At 38.3% G+C, this 23,363-nt stretch overlaps 2 protein-coding genes and 1 non-coding gene across 6 annotated transcripts in view; 2 read left to right on the top strand and 1 right to left on the bottom strand.

Annotated features, from left to right (window-relative positions):
* AREL1 (apoptosis resistant E3 ubiquitin protein ligase 1) overlaps positions 1-1,467 on the bottom strand; it is a 43,507-nt gene extending 42,040 nt beyond the window's left edge. For all 3 annotated transcript variants that reach the window (XM_060095818.1, XM_060095820.1, XM_060095819.1), the window contains exon 1: positions 1,295-1,467. The gene's annotated coding sequence lies outside the window, so the exon portion shown is untranslated. The remainder of the gene's footprint in view (positions 1-1,294) is intronic.
* Positions 1,460-22,554, top strand: FCF1 (FCF1 rRNA-processing protein). 2 transcript variants are annotated; one of them, XM_060095821.1, is made up of 8 exons: positions 1,461-1,558; positions 1,861-1,928; positions 3,114-3,185; positions 3,792-3,940; positions 18,078-18,150; positions 19,993-20,080; positions 21,303-21,397; positions 22,323-22,554. In XM_060095821.1, exons 1-8 carry the CDS (start codon positions 1,556-1,558, stop codon positions 22,369-22,371), a joined length of 597 nt encoding a protein of 198 aa, XP_059951804.1. In that variant the 5' UTR covers positions 1,461-1,555; the 3' UTR covers positions 22,372-22,554. The 2 variants fall into 2 exon arrangements, with proteins under 2 accessions (XP_059951805.1, XP_059951804.1); XM_060095822.1 differs by lacking the exon at positions 3,114-3,185 and having other exon boundaries at positions 1,460-1,558.
* TRNAE-CUC (transfer RNA glutamic acid (anticodon CUC)) lies at positions 11,725-11,797 on the top strand. The gene has a single exon. It is a non-coding gene; the product is annotated as a tRNA-Glu (tRNA).
* Positions 22,555-23,363: the final 809 nt, after the last annotated feature.

Here is a 23,363-nt window from a genome sequence, read left to right as displayed (position 1 = left end):
CTGTTTACTCAAATCAACACAAGAAATCACCCTGCAATTGAGCCTTTCAAGAACTGAAAACGTAATAAAGTCTTTGAGGTTATCAACACATTCAAGTTCCAAATTGAGCAACTATATTACAATACACAATTGGCATACTCTGACAGAAGACACACAACAATAACAGAAAACACTTTAATAGGGTTTAGTCGTACTAGGAACTTCATACTTCAACTAATTTAGTCTTGATTACATCCCTGTAAGACAGATACTATTCATTTTACAGGTAAAGAATCTGAAGCATAGATAAAATCACACAATTATATACAACTAGTAAGAGGCAGAACAGGGATTTTTAATTCCATCAGTCAGGCTCCAAATTTCATGTTAATATACTATATTTCATAGTCAGGCTTATGATGCAATGGTCAGCTTTTTTTTTTTTTTTTACCTCATAACCTTCTTGGATTTCAAACACTAGGACAGCTTTGTGCAATAAGTTAAGTACAGACTTTGGAATCAAACAGACCCAAACAAACCCCTGAACAAAGTCTGAGCCTCAGCTTCCCCACATGTAAAAAGAGGGTACTGAAGTTATTGTGAAGGTCAAAGAAAGTAATATAATTAAAGTGCCAAATACAGTATGTAAGATGGGGTTCTTAACTTTAAGCGCAGACACCTAGAGGGTTCACGGATGGGCTTCAGAGTCCACGAATCTCATAATTGTATGACAAATGTTGTATGTGTACCCATTTGTTTATGAATAGTCCATGGATCTCCGAAAGGTTAAGAACCACCAGAGTACCTAGGAGGTACTCAAAAAATGGAAGCTATCTTTCCCTTTTTGTTCTCAAAAACTCTACCTTTTCCATTAGAGATGACACACTAAGCCTTCACAATACATGTTAATTATTTCCCAACATTTTCCTGGCTTGGTAACTAGTAACATATGCAAGCTTATGCCTCAATTTTCTAGAGACAATCTAAAGAAGGCCCTCAAACGCGGCTCCATCCCTCGCTTCACCGAGATGAAAACACGGTAATCACTCGGGGGAGAATCATGAGGATCGACCACCTGTATACACCAGGCACAATACCGGCTGGGAGAACCAAGTAGGAACCAGAGCCTCCGAGTAGCACGATAAAGACCTGATGCCCCAGCGCTGAAGGATGAGGAGAATGTGTTTCCCCAAGCTACTGGGCAACCCAGAATTTCGTCCCCCCTACCCTTGTGCTACCTCTCTCTGGAACTCTAGTGCAGGCAGGTCCTCTGGGCTCTGCCCCGTGCTGGAGAGACGCAAGAGAGAAACATTACCCGAGCAGGGGATGCAGCACGGCGAAGTCCCAGCTCTGCTACCCTGGGAGGCGGCTGCAGCACCAGCAGAAAACCGTCCCTCGACCCTCCCCAAAAGAACCCAGTAAAGAACCCGGCCGGGGACGGGAACCGGCTTGGGGCTTTTCCGTTTCCCAAAACGGCTTCCGCTTCCGGGCTATCCTTTGCCGGAAGCGCTATACGGCTGACGCAAAAGTGTCGCGCTGCTGGTGATTCCGGAAGAAACAACAGTGCGGCGTGAACATGGTGAGAGAACGAGGGTTCGAGAAGGGGTATTGTCAGACCACGTTTGGGACAGAGATTGAGGGAGTAGCCATTGGCCAAATTTCCACAACATTCCCCTTGCTTATTTTCATTCTGATCTTAGCTTTTAAACTGCTTGGAGTGGTGCCTGTTATGCTCTAGCGAGTGAGGAGAGCGCTGGGTTGAGGCAGCTAAAATAAGAAGAGTTGGGTATTTGAGGGAAGAGGGGTGTGGACAAAAGAAAAGGAACTCAAGAAGATGCAATGTATTTCCAACTCTTTTAACTCTAAAATTTTTGTTTTAAGGGGAAACAAAAGAAAACACGGAAGTATGCGACCATGAAGCGAATGCTTAGTCTCAGAGATCAGAGGCTGTGAGTGTCTGGAATCAACTGGGTTCATAGACTGCCCGGAGATATAGAAGTCACGAGGGGATAAGTAGTAAAAGTTTTTGTTGTTGTTTTGTGTTTAGTTTTGATATTATTGTCTTGGATTTATATAGCATAGGGTAATAAAGTATAACAGTCACTTAGCTGATGAGCAAGTACACTGGTGAATGGGATGGGAGTTCAGCATCTCTTAAGTGTTCAATTTGTACCACCGTTTTTATATACTGTATCTGCCATATCACATTTAAGCCTCCTAACAGTTCTGTGAGGTAGGTAGGATTATCTCTATGTTCTTGCCATTACACTGCTACATTCCCCGGGAAAAAAAGGTTTGTTATAATTTTTGAAAGGCAGTGAGGTCAGAGACCATGGCTGTACCAACACCTGACAACTCAAGTATTTTTGAAAGAAAAAAATGGGAAAATACATAGATGTCTCCACTTTATAAATCTTATAAGAAGATTTGGAAGAAGAGAAAAATGATATTCCCTATTATAAGGAGGAACTAAACAGCTTGCCTGCTTCAGTGAACAATGGACTGAGTTATTAAATAAGGACTAGACTTCACTGTTCCAAAGCCTTAGAACAAATGAGTGAGTGGTTGTTAGAGCCTTCATTTGTTATTAAATTGTATTCTTGGCCTTTAGTATGTATTTATTATGTAATTTTAAGGAAATTTGCCCCACTAATATTCTGTTTCTAGTTAAATTTTGTATATATATTGTCACATTTTAGCACTTTTTAAGAGACATGTAGGGGAACCCTTTTCCTCCTGCTGTTGAAGCATCTCAGTCTTTAGAAGATAAATGTCAGCCTATTTACCCACTGCTTGGAAGTGGATTTTGATCCTTGATATGAGAGCTTCTGACTAAGAAAGAAATAATAATCTAATCAACATTTATTTATCCATTAACAATTTTTTGGATTATTAGCTAATAGTTTTAAAATTTAATTATGTTTTACTGATTAATTGTTAATTCCAGGCTATTTCCCACACAGTTATTCATGCTCAAAAAGTGTATGCTGATATTAATATAATGAAGTCACAAAGTAGAATTTCCTTTGTAGACAAAAAAAAAACGAGGAAGAAACTTTTAATTTTCATGAGGTTATAACTGCTATGGTTTTTTCTTCTCCCCTACATTGAATTTACTTGTTTTTTTTTCCTAGTAAAGAAAAGGATAGATTAAAACCGAAAAAGAAAGAAAAGAAAGATCCCAGTGCGCTCAAAGAAAGAGAAGTGTGAGTAATCAAAAATTTCAAGTTTTCCTTTAAAACTAGAAGAAAGATTCTAAAACTGTAGACCTCATAGAAATTCAGGCTTTCCCTGAACTGATTTGCTCAGTCATTTGTCAGTCTGGCACAACTATATAGATGAAGCTATGCAAATGAAAGTGTTATTGATGAGTATATACCAACTCTAATGGTTTGAAGGTTTTTGGACTTCATAGAGCAGTAAAATTTTCCCTAAAATTCTGGGGATTAAATCTAGGATCATTTTTTTTTCTTTGCCAAGAATCTTTCAAAAGAAATAATTGCCATTGTTTTAACATACCAGCATTTCATAAAAGAGAGAATGTGTCACCAAAAAGTAGTAAGGGCATATTTTCAGGATAAAGGTCATTCCTTTTAAATAAATACACTTAACTTTATGAAACCTCATCACATTTTTCTTATTTTTCTTATTTGCTCTAGATTGGTGATGGATATATCATCACAGGATTTATTAGGATTTATTTCCAAAGAAAGGAAAAAGGAACAAACTGTTCCAAGCAGAGACTTCTTTTTTTTGTTTTTACCAAATATCAGTGTTGACATTACTTTGTGTTTTGTTTCTTTTTCCTTCAGCCCCCAACACCCTTCCTGCTTATTCTTCCAATATAACACACAGCTGGGCCCACCTTACCACATCCTGGTTGATACCAACTTTATCAACTTTTCCATTAAAGCCAAACTGGACTTAGTGCAGTCAATGATGGACTGTCTGTATGCCAAATGTGAGTATCAGACCTTTCCATTTCTGTGACACTTGTACAGAATAATCATACTTATCCAAATACATGAAAAGAGGGGAATGGGGTTCTAGTTTAACTGAATTGCTGGCTATTTAATTTGTCCACCATAGCAATGACCATTTTCAGTGAATTGAAATATAATGCAGGGACTTCCCTGGTGGTCCAGTGGTTAAGACTCTGCACCCTCCCAATGCAGGGGGCCTAGGTTCGATCCCTGGTCAGGAAACTAGTTCCTGCACGCTGCAACTAAGAGCCTGTGTGCCGCAACTAAAGAGTCCACATGCCGCAACTAAAAGATACCACATGCCTCAACTAAAGATCCCACAGGCCACAACGAAGACCCCACATGCTGTAACTAGGACCCAATGCAGCCAATTAAATAAATTAATTTAAAAAAAAAAAAAAAAGAACTGAAAAGCAATATGCCAGAAAATGTTAAAAAAAAAAGATATTTATAAAAAAACAGAAATATGATGCAAACTTGACTGGGAATAATTAAACTTTCACAATTCATGAAACACTTAGCATGCTTTGACCATCATTATAGACATCAATTTAGAAAAAAAAATAGGTGGGGAATTTTCTGTTTTAGGATTTTAAAACAGATTTTAAAATTCTGGATAAATGAAAATTTATTTCACTTCTCACTATTTATTTATTTATTTACATTAAGTAGGAAACATCCTCCATTCCACTCCAATGTGGAAAAGCTAAATAAGACATTTTGCCGTTTACAATCAGAGAACCAGAAATGATTATGGTCAACTATTCTTAAGTTTATTCAGTGTGATGTTTATTTGTACCACAAAGGATCTAAGGTAGTTTATTTACACGTAGGTATGCAATTTACCATTAATAGATTTCCCTTGTGTGTTTGGGTGTCTCCTCCTTCAAATGATCTTCTCTTCCTACCATGAGGAGGAAAAAAAATTTAGGCCAAGTACAAGGGAATAACTTCCTAATAGTGAGATCTGTTGTGTATTGTGGTGGCTTTATATTCATATATTTTTCAGTCATCTAGTTGAAGGTACAAATGAAAATTAGACTTTAACTTGGCTGTAAAGAATAAATTATTGGAATCAAAGGAAAAAATGTGCACCTCTGTCTTTAATATTTAAAAGATACTATATAATGAACATTTACAGAATGACAGTAATGTGAATGTTGTTTATTGATTTATTAAAATTAGCAAGATTGGGGGGACTTCCTTGGTGGTGCAGTGGCTGAGAATACGCCTGCCAATGCAGGGGACATGGGTTTGAGCCCTGGTCCGGAAGGATCCCACATATCGCAGAGCAACTAAGCCCTTGTGCCACAAGTACTGAGCCTGTGCTCTACAGCCCTCAAGCCAGAACTACTGAGCCCGTGTGCCACAGATACTGAAGCCTATGCGCCTAGAGCCAGCGCTCCACAACAAGAGAAGCCACCACAATGAGAAACACGCGCACCACAATGGAGAGTAGCCCCCGCTCGCCACAACTAGAGAAAGCCCAGGTGCAGCAACAAAGACCCAATGCAGCCATAAATAAATAAATATTTAAATATTTAAAAAATTTTTAAAAATAAAATTGGGAAGATGGGATAAGGGATGTGTGATGAGTAAGAGAGGTAAATTCTTTAAATGCCTAAAATTAATAAATATAAAAAGTAACTGCACACTATAAAACTCTTAGAGGAAAACATAGGCAGAACACACTACGACATAAGTCACAGCAGTATCCTTTTTGACCCACCTCCTAGAGAAATGGAAATAAAAACAAAAATAAACAAATGGGACCTAATGAAACTTAAACGCTTTTGCACAGCAAAGGAAAACATAAACAAGACAAAAAGACAACCCTCAGAATGGGAGAAAATATTTGCAAATGAAGCAACTGACAAAGGATTAATCTCCAAAATACACAAGCAGCTCATGCAGCTCAATATCAAAAAAACAAACAACGCAGTCCAAAAATGGGCAGAAGACCTAAATAGACATTTCTCCAAAGATATACAGATTGCCAACAAACACATGAAAGGATGCTCAACATCACTAATCACTAGAGAAATGCAAATCAAAACTACAATGAGCTATCACCTCACACCAGTCAGAATGGCCACCATCAAAAAATCTAGAAACAATAAATGCTGGAGAGGGCTTGGAGAAAAGGGGACCCTCTTGCACTGTTGGTGGGAATGTAAATGGATACAGCCACTATGGAGAACAGTATGGAGGTTCCTTATAAAACTAAAAATAGAACTGCCATATGACCCAGCAATCCCACTACTGGGCATGTACCCTGAGAAAACCAGAATTCAAAACGAGTCATGTACCACAATGTTCACTGCAGCTCTATTTACAATAGCCTGGACATGGAAGCAACATAAGTGTCCATCGATAGATGAAGGGATAAAGAAGATGTGGCACATATATACAATGGAATATTACTCAGCCATAAAAATAAACGAAATTGAGTTATTTGTAGTGATGTGGATGGACCTAGAGTCTCATACAGAGTGAAATAAGTCAGAAAGAGAAGAACAAACACCATATGCTAACACATACATATGGACTCTAAAAAAATAAAATGGTTCTGAAGAACCTAGGGGCAGGACAGGAATAAAGACACAGATGTAGAGAATGAACTTGAGGACACGGGGAGGGGGAAGGGTAAACTGGGATGAAGTGAGAGTGGCATGGACATATGTACACTGCCAAATGTAAAATAGATAGCTAGTGGGAAGCAGCCGCATAGCACAGGGAGATCAGCTCTGTGCTTTATGTCCACCTAGAGGGGTGGGATAGGGAGGGTGGGAGCGAGACGCAAGAGGGAGGAGATATGGGGATATGTGTATATGTATAGCTGATTCACTTTGTTATAAAGCAGAAACTAGCACACCCTTGTAGAGCAATTATACTCCAATAAAGATGTTAAAAAAAAAAGAAGCTGAGCTAGTTACACATATAAGTTTTAAGGTTTTTTTAGAATTTTTGTTGGGGTGTGGTTGATTTATAGTGTTGTGTTGGTTTCAGGTGTACAGCAGAGTGAATCAGTTACACATGTACATATATCCACTCTTATTTAGATTCTTTTCCCATATAGGCCATTATGGAGTATTGAGTTCCCTGTGCTACACAGTAGGTCCTTATTAGTTATCTACTTTATATACAGTAGAGTGTATATGTCAATCTCAATCTCCCAATTTATCCCTCCCCCCCAAGTTTTAAGTTTAAATAAAATATTTAAGGGACTTCCCTGGTGGTGCAGTGGTTAAGAATCTGCCTGCCAATGCAGGGGACACAGGTTCGAGCCCTGGTCCAGGAAGATCCCACATGCCGCAGAGCGGCTAAGCCCGTGCACCACAACTACTGAGCCTACACTCTAGAGCCCGCGAGCTACAACTACTGAGCCTGCGCGCCACAACTACTGAAGCCTGCGCTCCTAGGGCCCGTGCTCCACAGCAAGAGAAGTGGTAATAAGAGAAGCCACTGCACTGAGAAGCCCGTGCACCACAATGAAGAGTAGCCCCCGCTCACTGCAACTAGGGAAAGTCCATGCGCAGCAACGAAGACCCAATGCAGCCAAAAATAAATAAATAAGTAAATAATGCTAAAACAAAACAAAAACAAAACAAAAAAATATTTAAGGCATCTATCTTATTTAAATGATTCACACTTTGACTTCTTGAATTACTGGACACAGAGTTACACACTGATGAGGGACAAAGTTGGTTTAACTATAAAGTACTGAGCAGACACACAAACCAAACAAGAAGCCACGCTCAGAAAAATAATTTTTAGGCCTCCAAAGATAAAATAACAATCTGACTTTATTGTTCTAGGATAATGTACTGTATCAAGGACTCCAGTTGTTTCAGTGGCACTGTGCCGTGCCACCCAGATCATATCTGTCAGGTGGGATTAAGTGGGAACAGAAACTGATCCAGTCAAGCTGCCAGTAAATTGACTGAAATTTTTTTTTTTTTTTTTTTTTTTTTTTTTTTTTTTGCGGTGCGTGGGCCTCTCACTGTTGTGGCCTGTCCCATTGCGGAGCACGGGCTCTGGACGCGCAGGCTCAGCGGCCATGGCTCACAGGCCCAGCCGCTCTGCGGCATGTGGGATCTTCCCGGACTGGAGCACGAACCCGTGTCCCCTGCATCAGCAGGCGGACTCTCAACCACTGCACCACCAGGGAAGCCCTTGACTGAAATTTGAAGGCTGTAATGTAGCAGTGATTTTGGATGGGAACAATGTGAAGAACTAAACATAACAAGACTTGGTCACTCCTGCTATGTCTTTGCAGTAGAGCATTCTATTTTTATGACAGTATGTAAAATCCTATTACATCAAAATTCTAGAACACATGCTTCTGTAGAAGCATGATGTGTTATCTGCCAACAAGATATTAAACCAAATTTGTCTGGTGTTTTCCGTAAATAATTCCCTACTATTGTCTGGCATCCAGTAAGTATTGACTACGTTTGTGAAAATAGAATTCTAGGAATGACCTATTTTCTGTGATTTCACTGAAGAAAGGACATATTGTTTTATTTGTATATTTCATCTCAGTAATGTTTTACTATAATAATTCCATGTTAATATGTTATTCTTGGTACCATGAAGTCATAGTATTTTCCAAACTAAGTGATTTGTTATTTCTTTGAAAGTTAGTGGTATATTTCTTTCATAATCTTCATTGTCACCATTAACAATAAATATGAAGTGGCTCTACTACACAGAGTTTAAAGAAGGATGCTAGAATATATGGTGTGCTGTTTCTGTCATCCAGGATTTGACCATCTAGATGGAGAGAGGAGATGTCAATAGATGAAAAAAAGATAATCATAATGCCAGCTGTTTTGAACTATGAATTACTATGTTCTGGTGTCGTGTTAAGTGCTTTTCATAATTATAATCCTCACAATAACCTAATATGATGAGTAGTATGTCCCCATTTTAGAAATGAGAAAACTAAACAGACACTTGAAGATTCATTTCTTCTTTCGATAATGATCACTTCTTGAGTATCAGATGTTATATTATATAATATAGGAATTCAAGAGAGGGTGAGTGCTACTTGATCTGAGCTTCATAGCTTGGTTGGATTTTAGTGAATAGAGAGAAGGAGAGAGAGCATTCCAAGCAAAGGAAAGGACACTCCCAAAGGTTGAAAACATGAGAGCAAATTTGGTGAGAATAGTTGGGCTCAAGTGAGTATAAGTAGGAGAGTGAAGGTGAAACTCAATTCTATCCACAAACATTTCTTAAAGATTGGCAGAAGTGGTTTGGAGACAAATTGTTGAGTGCTTAAAGTAAAAAGCTAAGGAGTTTAGACTTTGTTTTACAGGAAGTGGTGAGTCAAAAATCATTTAACGTGTTTAAATTATGTAAATTATAATAGTAACATGTACATTAAAACTAAACAATACAGGGACTTCCCTGGTGGCACAGTGGTTAAGACCCCGTGCTCACAATGCAGGGGGCCTGGGTTTGATCCCTGGTCAGGGAACTAGATCCCACATGCATGCCACAACTAAGAGTTTGCATGCTCAACTAAGGATCCCACCTGCCGCAACTAAGAAGCCTGCCTGCAGCAACTAAGAAGCCCACATGACACAACTAAGGAGCCAGTGAGCTGCAACTAAGGAGCCCGCCTGTTGCAACTAAGACAGTGCAACTAGATAAATAAATAAATACATACATATTTAAAAAACAAAAAAACGAAAAACTAAGCAATACAGAACATAAAAAGAATAGGCAAAAGTTCTCCCCCGCATCAGGCCGTAATTTTACTTCCCAGAAATAATCACTGTTAATAGTTTGCATATTACCGTCCAACGTTTTACAATTAATAAAAATATAGATTTACTTTTAAACATAATTGGAATTATACTATGCATGCTTTTTGGCCACCTGTTTTTTTTTCACTGAGTAATGTATCATGAACACCTTTGCATGTTAATACATGCTACGAAGAACTTTGTACAGCTTTAAGCATTTCAAAACTTGGTTGTGCTAAGATAAAAAAATCTAGAAAATATGCATTAACATAATCAATGTTGCAATAAATATCTTTGATTATCTTCCTAAAAAATAAAGTAACTGCATAAGTTTATTATTAATCAAGTTATAAAGGTAACCACCAAGTGAGAAAAACAGCCAATGAATTAAAATAGTCATCTCTAAGGATCAGAATTAGTGGGGTGGGAAAAGATCAAGGGATGGTTATTTTTTCATATAGTCCTTTTCGTATTTTTTAAAGCTATGTACATCTAATACTTTAATTTTTTAAAAAGTCTCAGAAATAAAGAGTAGTCTGAAGTTGACGCACTACCATGCCTATAAAAGTGGACTAGGGGGCCTCCCTGGTGGCGCAGTGGTTGAGAGTCCGCCTGCCGATGCAGGGGATACGGGTTCGTGCCCCGGTCTGGGAGGATCCCATATGCCGCGGAGCGGCTGGGCCCGTGAGCCATGGCCGCTGGGCCTGCGCGTCCGGAGCCTGTGCTCCGCAACGGGAGAGGCCACAACAGTGAGAGGCCCGCATACCGCAAAAAAAAAAAAAAAAAAGTGGACTAGGGTGGCCTGTATGAGGGAAGACACTAATCTTGGTAGACTTCTTGTATTCCCATGGTGTTCCTGCTTCTCCAGGAATGCTGTGACCTATTTATAAATGAAATAGATGGAGGATTCAAGCATGGCCTCTTGGAGGTGAATTGCTTCCCTGACTCTACAGCTCTGCCACTATTATCTAAATGGTTATTGTTTAGGGGAATTCCCTGGCAGTCCAATGGTTAGGACTCGGCACTTTCACTCTACTGCTGAGGGTGCAGGTTCAGTCCCTGGTCAGGGAACCAAGATCCCACAAGCGTGTAGTGTGGCCAAAAAAAAAAGAAAAAAAGATGATTGTTTAGGATAGCTTTAGTCCTATAGTTAGGTTTTTCTGCAGATATGGATACCATAGAGTAGAGCTATAATGCATACAGCTAAATGTTCTCATGGTGCCTTTTCCAAAAACAAGCTTATTAAGGAAAATACCACTTTCTGTGTAACATAATACCTCAAAGTGAAGTCTGAAGAAACATTCTACTATAGTACAAATTCAGTTACCTAGGAGATTCCTTAACTGTTTTAAGCTCTGCTTATTTAATTTTTCTTCACTTGCCTTTATTTATAAAAGAATGCCTTTATCTTCCTCTTGCCTTGGAGAGGCCCCTTTGACCTTTTCATAGCTCCTGGTCCCTTGCATTTGATATTCCAACAAAGGAGGATGGTTAGCTACCCATGAACTTTGTTTTCTGCCCATGAGTCCTCTTTGCAGTGATCTTCCTGAGCCTGCTTCCCTGCTCCCGATGCAAGCCCTTGCTTCAGTGCTACATGGCTCTGAAATTGATCCTTTTAAGGCGTGTATTGCCCTCTGATTCCATGACTGTCTGCTCTTCCTGACTTCTTCTTTCCTCCATTTTACAACTGCTTTTTCTTCTGGGCATTGTATTTTAGTTTAAGATTTCTTAACTTTGTTTGTTTTCAAGAGTATTAATGTATTTGTAAAAAGAAAATCTAGCATAAAGAAAATGAAAGTTCCCTATAATGCCTTTCCTCAGAAAGGGGCAGCTTTTAAAAATGCATATACAATTTCTGTGGGGTAGAGGTTACTTTTGTTTATTAATGAGAATGGGTCATGCATTATTTACTTTTTCATCTTCATGCTTTTTAAAAAAAAAACAGCTTTAAGATCTAGTTCACATACCATATAAGTCACTCGTTTAAGATATATGAGTCAGGGAATTCCCTGGTGGTCCAGTGGTTAGGACTCTGCGCTCTCATTGCCGAGGGCCCAGGTTCAATCCCTGGTCGGGGAACTAAAATCCCACAAAAAAATAAATAAATAAAATATATGATTCAGTGGCTTTTAGTGTATTCATAGTCAATTTTAGAACATTTTCATTATGTGAGAAGAAACTGAGCTCCTTAGCCATCATCCCCCAACCCTTCCTATTCCCCCCAACCCCCCGCCCCACCCTGCCCCACATAGGCAACCATTAATTTGCTTTCTATATATATAGATTTGCCTATTTTGGACATTTTGTTAAAATGGGGTCACATATTTTTGGTCCTCTTTCATTTTAGTGTAATGTTCTCAAGGGTCATTCATGTTAAAGCATGTATCAGTATATCGTTTCTTTTTGCTACCAAATAATATTCCATTGTATGGCATTGTATGGATAGATCACGTCTTAGTTATCTATTTCTCCTTGCTTTTTACATTGAACAAATACATCCTGAACATTTTTCTGTGCCAATATATGTAGATGGGCTTTATTCTTTTTTTCACTTACAGTATTCTTTATTTTTTTTTGGTTGAAGTATAGTTGATTTACAACGAATATATAGAGATGGCTCTATTCTTTTTTTTTTTTTTTTTTTTTTTTTTGCTGTACGCAGGCCTCTCACTGTTGTGGCCTCTCCCGTTGTGGAGCACAGGCTCCGGACGTGCAGGCTCAGCGGCCATGGCTTACGGGCCTAGCCGCTCTGCGGCATGTGGGATCTTCCCGGACCGGGGCACGAACCCGTGTCCCCTGCAGTGGCAAGCAGACTCTCAACCACTGCACCACCAGGGAAGCCCGGGCCTTATTCTTTTTTTCACTTACAGTATTCTTTATTTTTTTTGTTGAAGTATAGTTGATTTACAACATCGTGTTGATTTCTGCTGTACAGCAGAGTGACTCAGTTATACACATAGATACACTCTTTTTTATATTCTTTTCCATTATGGTTTATCCCAGGATATTGAATATAGTTCCCTGTGCTATACAGGGAAAGACCTTGTTGTTTATCCATTCTCTGTGTAATAGTTTGCATCTACTAACCCCAAACTCCCAGTCCATTCCTCCCCCACCCCACTACAAGTATTCTATTGTTTAAATATGTCATTTTTAAAGACTAGACATTTGGATTATTTCCAGTTTTTATCCTATTATAAACAAAGCTGTAGTGAATATCTTTGTGAATGTGTCTCTGTGTTAGGGTGGAATATTTCTTTTGAATACATTTTCTAGAAGCCATATTGCACTATCAAGGGAGTATATATTTTTTAATTTTAATAGGTATTGCACAATTGCCCTCAAATAGTTATACAAATTTATACACCTACTTACAATGTGAGGATACCTATTTCTTCAAATATTGGGTGTTTTCATCCAATTTTTGCCATCCTAATAGGTAGAAAGTATAATCTTATCTCAATTTATATCTCTTTAACTAGGAGTGAAATTGAGCATTTTTCTGTTGATTGACCATTTGTATGTCTTCTTCTATGAACTGAAATGTAGCCTGGTGGTTAAGAACCCACTCTGAAGCCTGACAGTCTCAGTTCAAACCTTGGCTTCACCTTTTGCTGTCTAATTACTTCATGGTACTTCAGGTTCCTCATCTATAAAATGGGAATAATAATAACAATGCTACCTGATAGGAATTGTTCTTAAGATTAAATGAGATAATCCTTGTGCTTAGCACAGTGTCTGGCAAATAACACATAATTCCAAGCTATTACTTTTTTTAACAGCTTTATTGGAATGTAATTGCTTTAATGTTGTGATAGTTTCTGCCGTATAACAAGGTGAATCAGCTATACATATACATACATCCCCATATCTCCTCCCTCTTACAACTACCTCCCACTCTTTTTTTTTTAACATCTTTATTGGAGTATAATTGCTTTACAGTGGTGTGTTAGTTTCTGCTTTATAACAAAGTGAATCAGTTATACATATACATATGTTCCCATATCTCTTCCCTCTTCCGTCTCCCTCCCTCCCACCCCTCTGAGGTCAGGGAGCCTGATTCCTCCAGATCCATTTTTCGTTCTCAAGATTGCTTTGGCTATTCGGGGTCTTTTGTGTTTCCATACAAATTGTGAAATTTTTTGTTCTAGTTCCGTGAAAAATGCCAGTGGTAGTTTGATAGGGATTGCTTTGAATCTGTAGATTGCTTTGGGTAGTAGAGTCATTTTCACAATGTTGATTCTTCCAATCCAAAAACATGGTATATCTTTCCATCTATTTGTATCATCTTTAATTTCTTTCATCAGTGTCTTATAATTTTCTGCATACAGGTCTTTTGTTTCCTTAGGTAGGTTTATTCCTAGATATTTTATTCTTTTTGTTGCAATGGTAGATGGGAGTGTTTTCTTAATTTCACTTTCAGATTTTTCATCATTAGTGTATAAGAATGCCAGATTTCTGTGCATTAATTTTGTATCCTGCTACTTTACCAAATTCATTGATTAGCTCTAGTAGTTTTCTGGTGGCATCTTTAGGATTCTCTATGTATAGTATCATGCCATCTGCATACAGTGACAGCTTTACTTCTTTTCCGATTTGGATTCCTTTTATTTCTTTTTCTTCTCTGTTTGCTGTGGCTAGAACTTCCAAAACTATGTAGAATAAGAGTGGTGAGGGCTTCCCTGGTGGCGCAGTCGTTGAGACTCCGCCTGCCGATGCAGGGGACATGGGTTCATACACCGGTCTGGGAGGATCCCACATGCCGCGGAGCGGCTGGGCCTGTGAGCCATGGCCGCTGAGCCTGCACGTCTGGAGCCTGTGCTCTGCAACGGGAGAGGCCACAACAGTGAGAGGCCGCGTACCACAAAAAAAAAAAAAAAAAAAGAGCGGTGAGAGTGGGCAACCTTGTCTTGTTCCTGACCTTAGTGGAAATGGTTTCAGTTTTTCACCATTGTACCTCCCACCCTCTGTATCCCACCCCTCTAGGTGGTCACAAAGCACCAAGTTGATCTCCCTGTGCTATGCGGCTGCTTCCCACTAGCTATCTGTTTTACGTTTGGTAGTGTATATATGCCCATGCTACTCTCTCACTTCATCCCAGCTTACCCTTCCCCCTCCCCGTATCCTCAAGTCCGTTCTCTACGTCTGCGTCTTTATTCCTGTCCTGCCCCAGGTTCATCAGAACCTTTTTTTTTTTTTTTAGATTCCATATATATGTGTTAGCATATGGTATTTGTTTTTCTCTTTCTGACTTACTTCACTCTGTATGACAGACTCTAGGTCCAACCACCTCACTACGAATAACTCAATTTTGTTTCTTTTTGTGGCTGAGTAATATTCCATTGTATATATGTGCCACATCTTCTTTATCCATTCATCTGTTGATGGACACTTAGGTTGCTTCCATGTCCTGGCTATTGTAAATAGTGCTGCAATGAACATTGTGGTACATGACTCTTTTTGAATTATGGTTTTCTCAGGGTATATGCCCAGTAGTGGGATTGCTGGGTCATATGGTAGTTCTATTTTTAGTTTTTTAAGGAAACTCCATACTGTTCTCCATAGTGGTTGTATCCATTTACATTCCCACCCACAGTGCAAGAGGGTTCCCTTTTCTCCAAACCCTCTCCAGCATTTATTGTTTCTAGATTTTTTGATTATGGCCATTCTGACTAGTGTGAGGTGATACCACATTGTAGTGTTGATTTGCATTTCTCTAGTGATTAGTGATGTTGAGCATCCTTTCATGTGTTTGTTGGCAATCTATATCTTCTTTGGAGAAATGTCTATTTAGGTCTTCTGCCTATTTTTAGATTGGGTTGTTTGTTGTTTTGATATTGAGCTGCACGAGCTGCTTGTATATTTTGGAGATTAATCCTTTGTCAGTTGCTTCATTTGCAAATATTTTCTCCCATTCTGAGGATTGTCTTTTCATCTTGTTTATGGTTTCATTTGTTGTGCAAAAGCTTTTAAGTTTCATTAGGTCCCATTTGTTTATTTTTGCTTTTATTTCCATTTCTCTAGGACGTGGGTCAAAAAGGACCTTGCTGTGATTTATGTCAAAGAGTGTGCTTCCTATGTTTTCCTCTAAGAGTTTTATAGTGTCTGATCTTACATTTAGGTCTTTAATCCATCTGGAGTTTATTTTTGTGTATGGTGTTAGGGAGTGTTCTAATTTCATTCTTTTACGTGTAGCTATCCAGTTTTCCCAGCACCATTTATTGAAGAGGCTGTCTTTTCTCCATTGTGTATTCTTGCCTCCTTTATCAAAGGTAAGATGACCATATTTGCGTGGGTTTATCTCTGGGCTTTCTGTCCTGTTCCATTGATCTATATTTCTGTTTTTGTGCCAGTACCATACTGTCTTGATTACTGTAGCTTTGTAGTATAGCCTGAAGTCAGGGAGCCTGATTCCTCCAGATCCATTTTTCTTTCTCAAGATTGCTTTGGCTATTCAGGGTCTTTTGTGTTTCCATACAAATTGTGAAATTTTCTGTTCTAGTGCTGTGAAAAATGCCATTGGTAGTTTGATAGGGATTGCATTGAATCTGTAGATTGCTTTGGGTAGTATAGTCATTTTCACAATGTTGATTCTTCCAATCCAAGAACATGGTGCATCTCTCCATCTATTTGTATCATCTTTAATTCCTTTCATCAGTGTCTTATAGTTTTCTGCATACAGGTCTTTTGTCTCCTTAGGTTTATTCCTAGGTACTTTATTCTTTTTGCTGCAGTGGTAAATGGAAGTGTTTCCTTAATTTCTCTTTCAGATTTTTCATCATTACTGTATAGGAATGCCAGAGATTTCTGTGCGTTAATTTTGTATCCTGCTACTTTACCAAATTCATTGATTAGCTCTAGTAGTTTTCTGGTAGCATCTTTAGGATTCTCTGTGTATAGTGTCATGTCATCTGCAAACAATGAGTTTTACTTCTTCTTTTCCAATTTGGATTCCTTTTATTTCCTTTTCTTCTCTGATTGCTGTGGCTAAAACTTCCAAAACTATGTTGAATAATAGTGGTGAGAGTGGGCAACCTTGTCTTGTTCCTGCTCTTAGAGGAAATGGTTTCAGTTTTTCACCATTGAGAACGATGTTGGCTATGGGTTTGTCATAATATGGCCTTTATTATGTTGAGGTAGATTCCCCCTATGCCTACTTTCTGGAGAGTTTTTATCATAAATGGGTGTTGAATTTTGTTGAAAGCTTTTTCTGCATCTAATGAGCTTATCGTATGGTTTTTATTCTTCAATTTGTTAATATGGTATATCACATTGATTGATTTACATATATTGAAGAGTCCTTGCATTCCTGGGATAAACCCCACTTGATCATAGTGTATGATCCTTTTAATGTGCTGTTGGATTCTAGTATCTAGGATCTTGTTTGCTAGTATCTTGTTGAGGATTTTTGAATCTATGTTCATCAGTGATACTGGCCTGTAGTTTTCTTTTTTTGTGACATCTTTGTCTGGTTTTGGTGTCAGGGTGATGGTTGCCTTGTAGAATGAGTTTGGGAGTGTTCCTCCCTCTGCTACATTTTGGAAGAGTTTGAGAAGGATAGGTGTTAGCTCTTCTCTAAATGTTTGATAGAATTCGCCTGTGAAGCCATCTGGTCCTGGGCTTTTATTTGTTGGAAGATTTTTTAATCACAGCTTCAATTTCAGTGCTTCCAAGCTATTATTATAAAGCTCTTTGTATATTAAGAAAATTTACCCTTTGACAAATATGTAGAAATGTTTTTCCCAGTTTATTTTTATTTTACTTTAGTATGACTTTTCATTTGATAGTTGTCAAACAGAAGTTTTATATTTTTATGTGATCAAATTTATATTCTCTGGTTAATTTCATGGTTTCTTTTGGTTCACATTTAAATATTTTGATTGACATTTAAATTTTTTTCCATTTAGAATTTATTTTAATATATAAACAATGACAGGGATCCAGCTCAATTTTTTCCCCAGTTATGTTTATGACAGATACTTTATGGAATTTGTGATGTGGGGTTGGAACAGTTCCCTAGTTTCTTTATAGATAGGGATTTTATTCTTCTCTAGTTCTTATTGTTCACTGTACTGTGCTTATTTTGCTGTCATTTCACAGATTCTTGACAGGGGAATTCCCTGGTGGTCCAATGGTTAGGACTCTGCGCTTCCACTGTTGGGGGCCTCGGTTTGATCCCTGGTCAGGGAACTAAGATCCCTCAAGCCCTGTGGCACGGCAAACAGTAAATACATATACATACGTACATACATACATACATACATACGTACATACTTACATACTCTCAACAGGATATAATTCAGAGAGAGTTAAATCAGTTTCTTTACAAGTTCTGTTACTAATTTTTTTTTCCTAACAGGTATCCCTTGTATAACTGACTGCGTAATGGCTGAAATTGAGAAATTGGGGCAGAAGTATCGAGTGGCTCTAAGGTAGGAAGGACCTGGTCCAGATTTGTTCTAGATTGGTGTAATGAAGACTGTTTTGAACCTCCTTCAACTGTTTGCTATCTGAAGATTTCTTGTCTGGTTAGTTTAAATAAAAATCATACAAACCTAGTTAACTATTTATAATTAAGAAAGCAAACATTGGAAGGTTAGAGGTTTTCAAGCTGAAGCTTTTTGAACTAAGTTACTTAGTCATATTGGTCTCATGGGCCTCCATTTAAGTTCCTCTAGATTTTCAATTAGAAAGTGTTTTTCTGTTAGTTTGTTATCTAGTTGTCTTCTTCAGAATTTCACACGTAAAGCATTTTGAGTTTACCTAAAGAAGTTTTGAGTTTATTCTAGAAAGTGCCCTTGAGTTTACAGCAGTGGTTCCCAAAGTGTGGCTCATGGAACCCTCCCCCACCCCAGGAGTCCTAGAGACCGTTGCAGGGAGTTTGCAAAACTGTTTTCATAATAATTCCAAGATGTTGCCTTTGTCACTGTGCTGACATTTTCACTGAATGCAAAAAATGCCAGTGCCTTAGTACAAATCAAGGCAGTGGGCCCAAATAATGCTAGTAGTTTTTGTATTCTTCACTACCACCCACTGGCAGTTGAAAAAAAATGCCGGTCACTTAAGAATATGCTTAATAGAGCAGTAAAATTCATTAACTTTGTTAAATCTCAACCATGCAGTACACATCAGTATTCTGTGTGGTGAAATGTGAAGTACACATAAAGCATTTCTCCTGATAGATGCTCAGTAACCTTTCTGTGGTAATCATTTCATGATGTATGTAAGTTAAATCATTATGCTGTATACCTTTAAACTTACACAGTGCTGTATGTCAATTATATCTCAATAAAACTGGAAGAAGAAGAAAAACATACCAAAGGATGAACGTTGTCTCTATGAAAAGCATTTGTGTGCTTGAGTTGTGAGCTGAACCATCTTCTTTTTCATGAAATATCATTTTTATGTGAAGAACAACTGGCAAACACTGATTTTTCAGACTTTGGTATTTAACAGGTATTTTCTCAAAAATTAATGCAATGAACCTGTCACTTCAAGGAAAACAACTTACACTGTTAGTTACCAATGATAAAAATTGAGCTTTCAAGTGAAAAACTAGAGTTTTGGAAAATCATAAGCTTATCACATTCCCAATACTAAAGACCTTTCTGTTGAGACCAGTGAAGACATTAATGAATATGATTTTTTTATGTTACATATGTGTGTGTGTGTGTGTGTGTGTGTGTGTGTGTATACACACAGATATGTATATATGGTCTGCTTTGTTTATTTAACAATTTATTATATGTCCTTCCACATTGGTACATACAACTCTACCTCATTTTTTAAAATAGGATAGGGGTACCAAAATGTATTTAACTTTTACCTTGCTGGTGGATAATCAGATTATCACAGTTTTCCACTCTTATAAACTGTGTAGTAGTGACATCCTCGTGCCTGTATTCTTGTACGTGTGTGTAAGACAGCTTTCTAAAAGTAAAATGGTTAGGTTAAAATTGATTTGGTTTTGAATCCTGGCTTTTCCCAGCTGTGTAGCTTTGAACAAATTAATCAGTCTCTCTGAATCTGCTTCTTTATCTGTAAAATGGAAGTATAATAATTCAGTTTTGTGACAAGTACATGATGTAAGGCACAGCAGCTGTCAGTCAGTAAGCTTTAATTCCCTTCTCTCTAAACTGAAGATAAGCTTCAGGAGGAGAGGAGTGTCTTAAAATCTCCAGATAGATCACTTTACTCTTATTTCACTGATTGAGAGTCATAAAGTTATTCAATTGCTTGAATGTTTTCATTAATCCACTTTTATAACCATATAGGATTGCCAAGGATCCAAGATTTGAACGATTACCATGCACACACAAAGGAACCTATGCAGATGACTGCTTAGTACAAAGAGTAACTCAGGTATCATCATTTTTTAATATGTACTTTGTGCTATTAAAAAAAAAGATAAACTTATTTCCTGAATGTTCATGTAAAGTATCTAGGAATATAAATGATAAAAAAAATTATATAGAATCCCTTCATGGGAAGTGTAGGTGTCCTCATTTACTTGAGAAAATGGATTGTAAGTGTCTACTATAACCATAATGGAAAGATCACTGGCTTAGGGAGGATTTCAGATCTTAGCACTTGCGTTTATTGGGTGTGTAATTTGGAGCATTTACTGATTCTTTATTCCACAAATCTTCTAAGATGGTTTAAGTGAGTGAGTATAGACATAATAATATATCAGATTCCACCTCCCTGTGAATCTAAAGTGAGGTTCCATTTACTCCCTGTGTAGGAATTTTGTTACATCTAAGTCTCCCAGGATGCTGTTTCACACATACCCTAGAATAAGTAGGTTTTTGATTCTTGTGTTCTGGCTTCCTTGTCAAATACTACAAGAACCTTTGCTACTGATTGCCCTTAAAGAGCCTCCCTCTGCTGAGGATAATCATCTTCATCTGGTGACCACACTGCCGTCCTCTTAGCCACTTCATCCCATGGGTGGGGCCAGCATTTCCCTTCATTTCCCACAGCATGGCTGACACCAATCTGCAACTCTTTATAAAACTCAGTGAGAGATTTGGGTAGGATGGAAGTAAAGTACAATACAAATTAGTTCCAAACTGGTAGCTAAATGTTAGTGCTTTCAGAGCTGTTTCACTCAGACTTGTCCTGGAGATCCTCCTATTCTGGCTTTAGGGCCAAGGAGGCAGCCTACCCCCACTGCTAGGAGGCTTCAGAGTAGGTCATCCCCGGAGATGCCACAGACCGCAAAAGTTGTGCCCTCGGATCTAAGGCACTTACTCTACCTTTGTGTAGAGTCTCTAAGGGCGTTTTCCCAAAACCAAGGGATTGTCTGTCCCAGATAAGAAAATCCTCTCCACTTATAAGACAAAAACCAATTTGCAGCTTTTAAATAGTTTTTCTGTCCTCTCCCCCTCAAGATTCTTAGAGCTACATTCAGCCCAGGCAGCTTATAAATTTGAGCTCCTAGATCATAGTAGCTACTCAACAAATTGGTTTAGCCTTTCCTTTCCTATTTACTGTGAAAATGAATAGTTCTTCAGACTAGCCAGTGGTTGTATCTAGTATCCCTGAATGAGCTCTATGTGAACACCCAATGGGTCTCTTCCAGCACAAGTGTTACATTGTGGCCACAGTTGACCGGGACCTTAAACGAAGAATCCGGAAGATCCCTGGAGTTCCCATCATGTACATTTCTAACCATAGGTGAGAACTTTCTCTTAGAGAAGTGATTAAAAGTATATAACTGATATCAGTTAAAAATGAGGTCAAGTTATAGAAGGATTTGAAAGAGATTGATGTATCAAATGTTTACATAGTTCTATTTGAAGAAATGAGGCAAAGTAACAAGAACAAATGCAAAAGATAGAGCTAGGCTTTAGGAATGAGGCAGACATTCACGTTGTTACAATAAGATCACTAGAAGAAATAGGGAGATGTGGGGCCTTAAATACAAAGCAGTAATTAAAATCAAGCTAATCTTTTTGGCTAGAAATATTTTTTTGAAACCTAGTGCATGTGATTAGCACCTCATCTGGGAAACTAAAAGTTTATTAAAAAAACAAAAGCTGCGGACACCCAGTGCCAGCTGGGCCCCCAGCGGTTGGCAGGTCTGTGAGTGAGTCCAGGGAGGCCAGCAACAAAACCGCCTCATCAGCCCTCACAATTGTACTAAATAATAAATAAATGACCACTATTTTAAGCCAAAACAAACAAACAAACAAAAGCTGCTTTTTATCCTTCTTGGATATTCCTATGTCAGTCCTCAGATATTATTGGCCAGCTTTTATCCTGGGACAAACACAACAGAATGGGAAGAATATGGGTGAGGGCCTTGGACTTATCTGGACTCAGTGCCTGGCTCCCCAACTTAACTTCCTCACTTTGAAGAATAAAGATAATATAGTCAGAATTTTGCTGTAACTTAACTTCCTCACTTTGAAGAATAGAGATAATATAGTCGGCATTTTGCTGTAAATCATTCATTATGATAGGCCTTTAAAATTTAGTTCCCACTGACAAAAAGGATTCACAAGAGGAGGTGAGAGTGATGTAATCAGGAAAGGATGGGTTTTTAAGGTGGGTTCTGGACTCACATTTCTGACCAGTGTTAATTTTTTGTTCTGATCAGGTACAACATTGAGCGGATGCCAGATGATTATGGAGCCCCTCGGTTCTAATTCTTAAAAGACAAATTTCCTCTGCCTTCCTTCGACCAACTTTCCCTTTTGCCAGTTCATTAAACATGCTATAGCATGAATTATTATTCCACTCACCCATTTGCTCTGTAATGAGCTGAGTATGGTTAAATACACTCACTTTTTAATGTTGTTTTGAAAATTATATTTTGTGTCATTTTAAAATTTGTTGCATCTGTTTTTTTTTGTTTTGTTTTTTTTTTTGCGGTACACAGGCCTCTCACTGTTGTGGCCTCTCCCGTTGCAGAGCACAGGCTCCGGACGCGCAGGCTCAGCGGCCATGGCTCACAGGCCCAGCCACTCCATGGCATGTGGGATCTTCCCAGACCAGGGCATGAACCCATGTCCCCTGCATCGACAGGCGGACTCTCAACCACTGCGCCACCAGAGAAGCCCTGCATCTTTTTATAAATCCGATAATTGCTCACATAGTTTGATGGTCATTTTATATTGATTTACTCAACAAATATTTATTAAGATGATACTAGGTATTTAATAAGATATGGCCTTATCCTCAAGATACTCATATATGGTGGGAAAGAGAAACATGTAGATGAATAAATACGGTAAAATAATGATGCTAAGATAAAAGTATGAGGGAGTAGACATACAGGTGGAAAGAATGATTTCTTTCTACTTGGTTGGCATGGGGAGGGAAGAAAGACCAGAAGCAGTTATGTTTGAGTTAATCTTTAAAAAGAACTAGAAAGGGAAGGTGTCTGTACCCACATCTGAGACTCCAGAGGTAGGAGGTGGGAGGGAGGGGGCTTTATATGACATGCTAAAGGGTTTGGACTTAATCCTAAGGTCAATGGGGAGTTATTAAAACTTTAATTAGGGTGGATAACATGATCAGATTAGATGTTTTACATGATCACAACATAGCTAAGAATGGACAAATAGATCATTGAAACAGACTAGAAAGTCCATAAATAGACCTATATACTTATGGCAATTTGGTATGTTATAAAGCT

The sequence above is a fragment of the Mesoplodon densirostris genome, chromosome 4 (genome assembly GCF_025265405.1).
Source record: "Mesoplodon densirostris isolate mMesDen1 chromosome 4, mMesDen1 primary haplotype, whole genome shotgun sequence".
Taxonomy (NCBI): domain Eukaryota; kingdom Metazoa; phylum Chordata; class Mammalia; order Artiodactyla; family Ziphiidae; genus Mesoplodon; species Mesoplodon densirostris.
This window is presented reverse-complemented; position numbering and strand designations above follow the sequence as displayed.

Bases quoted from the DNA above. Each gene is read 5' to 3' on its own strand.
- FCF1 (XM_060095821.1), top strand. The intron at 18,151-19,992 runs GTAGGAAGGACC...ATAACCATATAG, and splicing joins AAGTATCGAGTGGCTCTAAG to GATTGCCAAGGATCCAAGAT. The intron at 20,081-21,302 runs GTATCATCATTT...GGTCTCTTCCAG, and splicing joins TAGTACAAAGAGTAACTCAG to CACAAGTGTTACATTGTGGC.